At 39.2% G+C, this 9,543-nt stretch overlaps 1 protein-coding gene across 2 annotated transcripts; it reads right to left on the bottom strand.

Annotated features, from left to right (window-relative positions):
* Positions 1-1,876: 1,876 nt before the first annotated feature.
* Positions 1,877-3,850, bottom strand: LOC102227427 (regulator of G-protein signaling 13-like). 2 transcript variants are annotated; one of them, XM_023334929.1, is made up of 5 exons: positions 3,680-3,850; positions 3,511-3,570; positions 3,361-3,422; positions 3,098-3,264; positions 1,877-2,987 (listed from the first exon to the last, which is right to left on the bottom strand). In XM_023334929.1, exons 1-5 carry the CDS (start codon positions 3,817-3,819, stop codon positions 2,802-2,804), a joined length of 615 nt encoding a protein of 204 aa, XP_023190697.1. In that variant the 5' UTR covers positions 3,820-3,850; the 3' UTR covers positions 1,877-2,801. The 2 variants fall into 2 exon arrangements, with proteins under 2 accessions (XP_023190697.1, XP_005802448.2); XM_005802391.3 differs by having other exon boundaries at positions 1,883-2,987; positions 3,511-3,573; positions 3,680-3,848.
* Between the last annotated feature and the right edge of the window lie 5,693 nt (positions 3,851-9,543).

Below are 9,543 nucleotides of genomic sequence, written 5' to 3' on the forward strand. Positions count from 1 at the left end.
GAGGGACAGAATCCAGATTTCACCAGCAGTTTAAAAGCTGTGTGAGACGTGATGCTACAAAAATAAAACTCCAAATAACGTATCGTCTAAGAACCGAGCCACCTGTAATTTTGGGGCTGATGAAGTGAGAGCAAGATTGCTCAAAAGAGAAGCCAACTCTTGCTTTCAAGGAAGGCAGCGTGACGCAGAGCGATGCGCTAAAGCGGTTAGCTCGACTTCAACTGCATGGAGAGCATGACGTCATACCATTAGGGTTGGAATGTGGAGTAATTAGTTGTAGAGAAAGTCGTGTGAGTTCACGCTGTTGGATAGTGTTCAGTCGTATCAGAATATTAACATTTTTAATTCATCTAATCTGAATAATACAGTCGTATTTGACTTCTTATATGTAGCTTAGAGTTTCCTTTCAGAAAACTCAAAATAATGTTCAGGTTGGGAAAACGTAAGTTGGTACATTTATTCCCAGCTCTAATCACAACTGTGGATAGAATAATAATAAATAATAAGAAGAATAATGGAGGAAGTTGGGTTGCTGTCTATGAGAGAAATTCAAGTGATTCATTTTTGTGACAAAATGACCATTTTTTCCCCCCAAGAAGTCATATTTTCTCCTTATCTCATGGATACACAGTTAGCGCTTCCGTTGAACGGAATCGTCCTGAAATAAAAGTTAACGTTTTTGTTTTACTTCTACATCATTTGTGCTTGCCTAGAGAACAGCATTATTTTAAAAAAATGCCTCAATTTTGCAGTTGTGTGGCTTTTTAATATCGGACGCTATTGCAGAAGCAATGAGACATTTTAACAATAATGCCATCTTTTAAAAATGCTCAAATATAGGACAGGTTTTAAGTGGGGACTCTGGATTCGTTGGCCCAAGAAGACGTAAGGTAAGGTATTGTATTTATGCAGGACATTTTCAGTAACAAGGCATTTCAAAGCGCTTTACATGAATTAGTAGGAAATACAACAAAACAACAAACCAAAAGAAAGAGCAAAAGGAAAAAAAAGTATAAAACTACATATTGGTTCCCCATGTTTAATAAGAATAAGTAGTCCGTAATTTAGAAACTAGCAGGGATTTCTCTAGATTCTTGGTCTGATAAAATTAGATAGCACTTTCTAAGTTTGTTCTAGATTTGTAAACTAACAACAGTTTCTCTACATCTTGCTCCGATGTTAGAAGTTTAATGCTAAATGCTAAGGTAATGAGTAGTTCCTCTAGAACAGGGGTGGGCAATCCTGGTCCTCGAGGGCCGGTGTCCTGCAACTCTTGACTGTCTCCCTGGTCCAACACACTTGAATCCAATAGTTGAATCGCCTCCTAGGTGAAGTCAAGTTGTCCAGAGTCCTGTTAATGACCTCATTATTTGACTCAGGTGTGTTGAAGTAGAGATACATCTAAAAGTTGCAGGAGACCGGCCCTCGAGGACCAGGATTGCCCACCCCTGCTCTAGAAGCTAGTAGGAGTCTCTCTGGGCTCTAAGTTTGTTCTAATTCCTGTTCTGGCTTGAGTGAAGTGTCTTTAAGTGAACATCTGCACAGTTCTGTATATGTACGGCAGTAAATTGAATCTGTTTACATCTGTAATGCATGGTATCAGCTTCATGTTAGCCCGGTGCCGCCACAGGATTTGTTTAAACCCCAGCACACAGAGCGGTGTGTGATGCTAGCCTGGCTGATAGGACTGGTATCTTCTTACTTTAGAAAACAACAAAGCAGCAGTGTTGAGATGTTAAGAGCTCGAATGTGAAAACTGAGTCAACACAAACTGAATTTATCACTGAAATCAGTGTTTTTTTTTGTACTTGCTCGTTTCGTTGTTCCAGATGTATCAGTCACCTCACTGCTGTACATTCTGCTACTCTGAACATTTCTAAACTGCTGGGTAGTAAAATCTCTGGGTATGAGTAAGTAGATGAGTGAATGAATGAATGAATGAGGAGAAAGAATTGAATGAATTAGCGACTGGGTTGCTTCCTGTGTTGTGCTGAGGCGATGCGATTCTTACGCCTGACCTCGTTTTGCGGCCGCCTGTCTGACGAGTACAGATTTGAATCAGAGTGCACTTCACAACACCTGTCTTTGAGTCCAAGTATGTTTTTTTTTTTATTAAACACCGCAAATCAATTTGAATATTTTACATTTACACCAACACATCCCCCAAGTACATGTAGAACAAATAGCTTATATTATTTCATTACAGTTGTAACATATCAACTCAGTGAGTCTGATGTCAGAATGGAAACATTGTGAATGCATAAAATTGTGAATAAAGATAAAAAAATTTAAAAACCCCACACCTCTGATAGCATCTACTTAGCTATTGCTTTAGTGCGATAACAATAAACCTGAATGGAAGTGCAAATTGTAGATAAGTACCCCAGGGTATGCTTTCATTTTGGGTGGAAGGGGGACTGTCTAGTTTCAGCTGTCACTCGCAGAAAGTCCCCAGCATTTTCATTGCACAGTCATCGTCTCTTCGGAAAGTCTCTTGCTTTCCAGCTCCATCCGGATCAGCTGTGCTTTCAGAGTCGCATTCTGAGCAGAGACCCACATTGGCTCAGGAGACTGCTCAGATCTGCATACGTAACTGTTTTCACAAGCAAAAAGGCCCCAAGCAGAGTTATACGTGGTAAAGAGAATCCCTAAGTAGTTCTCAGACTACAGAGGAAAGTCCAGGCGTTCCGGCAAACGTGTTAGATCGAGCCCGATGGGTCGACAAACCCCCGGTCTTCTCAGTCCGTCCAAGCGTTTGACACTGCTTTACAGTACGGCGAAGCCTCTGGCATGTGTTTTCTTTACGTCCTCATTGGCCCTGATGTAGAGTCCAGCAAAGTCCTGTAAATGTCCGACTTTAGGAAGCGTGGGTATGAGTCCTTCTCCATTAACCCGTAGACAATCTTCTGGGCCTCTTCGAAACACACTGCAGACGCAACCTTCATGTTGGTCCTGATTACCTCCCTGGTCTTGTGATCGATGTTGATCTGGAATTTAAAGAAACATAACATAAGTTGCTGAAGCAGTGCTGGCTTTTAAGAAAAGTACTAAAAAGAAAACTTCTTTCATTTAAAAGAAAAAAACCCTCTATGCGTACCTCTCTGGGAGCTTCGGCTTGGATGTAGAGTTTGAAGATCTTTTTGGCCCTTGAGGACATTCTGAAGGAAGACTTGATCTTCTTGAAGTCCTCACACACCACCCAGAACTCCAGGTTTTCATCACTGAACTCCGACTTCAGGAAGGCCTGGAATATTTTCATCCCATCTGCACGGGTTGGGAAAGCAAGCATCAATTAGTCAACGTTCAAGAGGATGACTAACTGGAGGATTTGCATACCAGATGACTTATTGGCTAACTTACATTTGGAGGACAGAAGTCTCTCCAGTGACTGTGACCACTGGGACATCTCTTCAAAACAGAGCCTGCAAAAGGAGAGCGTGTTGTTACTAACACGTGAAAGGAGCAATAGTGCAGATGTCGAGTTTCATGGTGAGAGATTTCTTGACTTACTCCTCTGTGTTGGCCGGTTGAGATAATTTACTCTGAAGCCGAGACTTTAGGTTTCCTCCCCTGCTAAACGACAGGAAAAACACAAGACAGCAAAAGTTACTTCACTGAAAAATCAAAGATGATCAGCAGAAATGGAAAGAGAAAGTATTATTTGGAATAAAATAGTTACCTGTATCCAACAGCTTTCTTGTCGATGTCCATGTTTAGGTGTTGCAGCGGTGTCAATGTGGCTAGACTTGGCATGGCAACAGCTCTTGGTACATGTGCGGTTTCTTTTGGTAGGCTGCTCTCAGAGTTCTCCAACTGCATCTGTTTCTCCGAGCCCGCGCAGCCACTCTATATATGAACAGAAGTCAGCGTCAGAGCTGCAACTCTGAACAAACGACACACAAAGAGGAAGTTGTGGATGACGCAAACATCCGCGCAAAACGTGCTGCATAGAGCTTCAGCTGTCTTGACTGTACTGTACTCCAGCCTGCATTGTTTGGCTTAAGGTCTGGAGATGCAAATTCGCAGGTGGAACATTCAGCAGCATAGGCAAATGCTTCAGTATCTCTGCTGCTTTGCCTACAGAGGCAGTGTCACTATTATAAGATTTGAACAACTAGATACTGAAGTCATTCCAGCACTACTGTCAAATTTAAATGAGAGATGTCTAAACCCCTTCATACTTGAGCACTAATGTTTCTCTCAGGGGGTTTTTCTGAAGTGGAAATAACTGATTTCTTTTGCAAATGATAGTGCATCAACAAGACTTTAAATCTCACTTTGCCCAAAAATATTCAGTCATTTTGCAAGGCCTGTTTTGAATTTTAGCTTCTGGTTGCCAGCTCTTTGCAACCCTGTTGACTGTTTGGTTGATAGAAACCACTGTTTCTCTCATAGCTTTTTCTTTTCTGAAGTGGAATCAACATGTGAGTGAAACTACAAGAAATGACTTTAAACCTCACTTATCCCCAAAAAGTCTTTTTGCAAGTCATGTTTTGAATTTTAGCTCCTGGTTGCTAACTGTTAGCTAACCTGCAGCAGAAGGCAATCACCTTTTTTGTTTGCTTTAGTCAAGGTGTCGGATCATTTTGTGAAAATGCAGTGCCAGCTTTATGAGTATGTCTTTTCTCAGCAGTCCTAGTTAAACTTGGTTGCGCATTTTCTAGAAAGTCTGCATTTCTAGGTCAAATACTTAGCGAAAAAACAAAACTTCCTGTAACCCAAAGTAAGCCCAGCCTGTGAGACTGCAGCTGTGCACAGCCTGCCTGTGTCTGAGCCTCAAGTACCAAAAGGAAGCCATATGGGACCCAACCAGTTGTGTTCTACTTAAAAGCATAAGCTTTTCTGCTTGTCAGTTCATTTTCTGTTCACTAGCACTGGGCACTCCTGTTATTTGGAGAAGGCCCAGAGTGAACAATGGAAAAAGAAAAAAGGAAAACTAAAGCACAAACAATGGTTATGTATGAATCAGCTGTAATGCAAGGTTGCTGAGCACCAGTAGACAAAGTCGGCCTTCTATCACCTGAAGAACATTTCCAGGATTAAAGGACTAATGTCTCAGCAAGATCTAGAGAAACTCATCCATGGGTTTATCTTCAGTCGTATTGATTATTGCAACAGCGTCTTCACAGGTCTGTCCAACAAATCAATCAAACAGCTGCAGCTGATCCAGAATGCTGCTGCTCGCGTTCTCACTAAAACCAGGAAGATAGAGAACATAACACCAGTTTTAAAGTCCCTCCACTGGCTCCCTGTAGCTCAAAGAATAGACTTTAAAATATTGTTAGTTTACAAATCACTGAACGGCTTAGCACCACAATACATTAAAGATCTGCTGTTGTTGTATGAACCTTCCAGACCTCTCAGGTCTTCCGGTTCTGATCTGCTCTGCATCCCCAGAACCAGAACCAAACGAGGAGAAGCAGCTTTCAGAATCTATGCACCACAAATTTGGAACAAACTTCCAGAAAACTGTAAAGCAGCTGAAACACTGACTTCTTTTAAATCTCAACTAAAAACCCACCATGTTTAGGATTGTATTTGAAATGTAATCAATTACAAATTTATTGATGGAACTTGACTTAATGCTTTGTTTTGATTATTGATTCTATGTTGCTTTGTGTTTCTGTGTTTGTAATGATGTAAAGCACTTTGAAATGTCTTGCTGCTGAAATGTGCTATACAAATAAAATTTGATTGATTGATTGATTGATAGACAAAACTTTGTCAAATTTGAAGAAGTTGCTGTGTGAACAGAAGCAGAAAATGTTTTAAGTTTAACATACAGTAGTTTTCCCTTCAGCCATCAGACTCCTGAAGTCAAGCTTCACAGCTTCATTTCATAAATTATTCACTCTCACAAATACCTACATGTCACATAAATTACTTTATTATTTATTTATTCATTTCTTTATTGTTTTGTGTAGTAGATTTCTTGATCTGCAAGCCGAGTTCAAATTTCGTACCACAAATAAGCAAAATGGCATATGACAATAAAAAAATCATTGAATCTTTGACTAGGAAGGATTGCTATTGCCTATTTACGTTGTACAACGTATTTGTGTATGTTAGGGATTATAACCAAGCAAAACGTGAGATTCCCTCTAAAACCGCTCATAGCTGTCTATTTTAATAATATCAAATATGCCTTATTATGCAGGACTCAGCTTCTGGGGTTACAGCCAATCAGCTCCAAAGAAAATGAATGTCGCCCCCTGAATTAGCTGCTTTGCTAATAGCATTACATCCAGGTATTTGAGTTTCCCAAAATGCAATTTTTTAAAAAATATTGTCTATATGTGATACAGAAAATCTGCCAACAGGGACATTTTTGGCAAATAACTTGAAGGTGTTTTACTAAGTAGATGTGAACTTGAGCTTCACAAAAATATAAAAACAATAACAATCTGATCTGCTAATTTACCATGCTAACTACTATTAGCAATACAAGCTAAAAACAATATATTTCTCTCCATTTTGAGTTCATTATCTCAGTATAATGGATTTGCTTTCGTCTTGCCGAGTTTGTGCAAAAACATTTTTCTCAAAGAAACGTTTTAATGACTGCATCATTTTTATGTTTATTCTTTAAAAAGCAACAGGTTTCCTTTGACAACTCATTTAATTCAGAATTATAAACATTGTACCAAAACACATTCGACTGGAGACGTTTCTGGTTTGACTAATTCAGAAGTATTGATTGTGATTCCATACAACATGTGGAGATTTTTAATGTCCAGTTTTATATAAATCATTGTATTCTGTCATGCTGTGAGTTATTTGTTTGAACCGAAAAGGGGGAATCTGGAATAAATGGACACCGATACTGATACCTTTTGAGTCATGAGCCACTCCGAATGAAATGTTGTGTATCGTGTTACCGTGTGAGACCGGTGTTTGGTACGCACTGAACTGAACTGGCCAACTCGGATGATGTCATCCATTATTTGCATGCTACTTATCTCCAGTCTGATCTCACTCTCTCTCAGTGAGTTTGTCAAAACCAAAAAGACAAAGATCAGCACGAAACTGCTCTTCGGTTCCCATCGTTCATGCTAAAGAACCAAGCGGTGGATTTGGTCCACTAGAAGCCTGTTTCTATGTTGTTTTGTATGAGTGATGCTTGTTAGGGCAGTTCTGAGAAGAAACTGGTCAAAATTAGAACGCTTACATTATAGGATGAGAACAAAAGGGTCCAATTGACTATTATATTGACTAATTGCATTGTATTTTGTTGTAAAAAGTTTGTTCTTGGTGTTTTCTGTGAGGTATTCTTACTGATTTAGCCACTGCGTCAAACATTTTAGCATAGCAGTTGGTACATTGTCTCCAGTCTCAGGTTACAAAGACTTGAAACATCATTTTGTAGTTTTATAAAGTTTGTTGTAAGTTACTAAAACTGTGCAAGAAACAACACTAAAACACAAGGGAGGTCGCTCACAAGGACATAAGGACAGATTATTACCGAATTCATCCAAATAGAGTAGTAAGTTAATCTTATTAAACTGTTTTTCCTACTTTGTACCAATACCCATACACTTGCTGATTATGGTATAGATATCTTCATGCTATGATTCATGTTGATGCTACTGTTCAAAAAAAGGTTCACTTGGTTGTTTGTTTTTCAAAGTAACTGGTAGCAACATTCGTTTAATTGACAAAACTGTTGGCGTAAATGTTCTATTTGTGCTGAAACGTAAATAGACCGTGCGGTTGTGCTGTCTGCAGCAAAATGGGTGGTTAATTTTGTAGATGTCAAAGTGTTACTTTAGTTAAGCTATCAGAAGACTTTGGCCTTTGCAACTACGACCTATTTTCTTACTTTGCTAGCATGAGCGTTTCTGTTGGGGTAGTGTTTCGGGTGGTTGGTGGGTGGTATGTGGGCTTGGGGGTGTTCAGGCTCTGCATGATTTGCCATTGAGTTTTTTGCCATTTTTAGTCCTAATACATGTGAAGGTAAGTATATTATTTACTTCCTCAGATCCCCATCTTGTCCTCCCCATGACTTCAAGCTTTGTAAATGTAAACTTTTAACCCTCATCTGTTGGGGTTATGTCACTTCAAGTCTTGAAGGTTGCGCCGGAACACTTGCCCCCCTCATTCATTACTGCATCCCACCCTGTGTGGGCCTATTTTTCTGTGACTGCTCTTTGTTTCCATTCTAATTCTACTTTGGAGGCTTAAATCTGTGCCAGCGGAGGTAGACAGGAAACATGGGGGTGAACCAGCAGGGGGGAAGACATCTAACAAAGGTCAATCATCGGAACTAAACCGGGGCAGTGTGGTTATGTGGTCTGACTCTTAGACCACCAACACATGTCAGTGTTTCCATATTTGACAAGGCTGACGATTGTTGTTGCTAAAGCTGAGTTGCTCTCTGGTGGGGTAAGCACAAGATGAATTAACCTTGAGCTTCAAGCTCAATACAATGGCTTTAAATTTATTTGTATGTCTTGAACAGTTTACTCTTAAAACTGTTCACTTTGCTGGGGTTCTAAGTGATATACCAACACAAAAGTGACATAGATATAGTAGTTAATTTTGTTTTAACAAGTGCAAATCTGAAAGTTTGCAACTAAGCAACCCCCATTTACTCTAAGACCCCCAAATAAAATCCTGTACAACCAAATGCCAATTAAATTCCCATGTGAATAAGTCTGTTCACGCGATAAATCGTTAAAAATAACATACCACTTCCCGTCGTCTTCTTCACCTTGTTTGCCAGTAGTAACATCCGGTTGTTGATCACATTTTGATGCAGCCGAAAAACCACCTCATCCCGGCGTAAATAGCTTTTATCGAATGTTTGTTTTGTTTTTTTCCAAAATTGGCATGTTTCCATTGAGCAAATTTATTCCAATTTATGGTCAATGGAAACGGAGGTAGTGGTAGACGCATACCTCAAAGCACTTTGGCCTTTGAATTGCAATGAAAGATGGTTCTGCGATGTACCGCCACAGACAATCTAAATACATATTTAGAAAACACTTATGAGATTCTTGTTTGTAATTAAACTGAACAGTGTTGTATAAAGTACTGAAATCTCAGAGTCAAGTAAAAGTACAAGTACCTCTCCAAAATATGACTTTGGTAAAAGTCCAAGTCACTGACTGAAATGTTACTTGAGTTAAAGTCTTAAAGTATCTGAAACTTCTTGTACTTAAGTATGGAAATTACTGTAAAAATGGATGTACTCAAGTAATGTAATGAAAAGTACAAGTAAAAAGTAAAACAAAGCAAATGCAGTTTGAATGACATTTTTTATATTTTGGTAAACTTGTCAAATACACTTAAAATAATGTACACAACCAAGTGCAGGCAAAATTAAACCTGCTAATAGATATACCTGCAGGCATCATTTAGTTAAGAAAATTAGGTGCTTTACCTATAGCACAAGGTTAACTTAACCTGCTTTACAACTGAACCAGCTTCTTAGTAAACCCTCCAGGACAGAAAATACAAAGTTTTTATAAGCCTTAAGTTCAAGTAAGGTCAGTGCTGAAAATGAGAAAAATAAATAGTACAGAAAATGCGGCCAACATGAAG

This window comes from Xiphophorus maculatus, chromosome 6, assembly GCF_002775205.1.
Source record: "Xiphophorus maculatus strain JP 163 A chromosome 6, X_maculatus-5.0-male, whole genome shotgun sequence".
NCBI classification, from domain to species: Eukaryota; Metazoa; Chordata; class Actinopteri; order Cyprinodontiformes; family Poeciliidae; genus Xiphophorus; species Xiphophorus maculatus.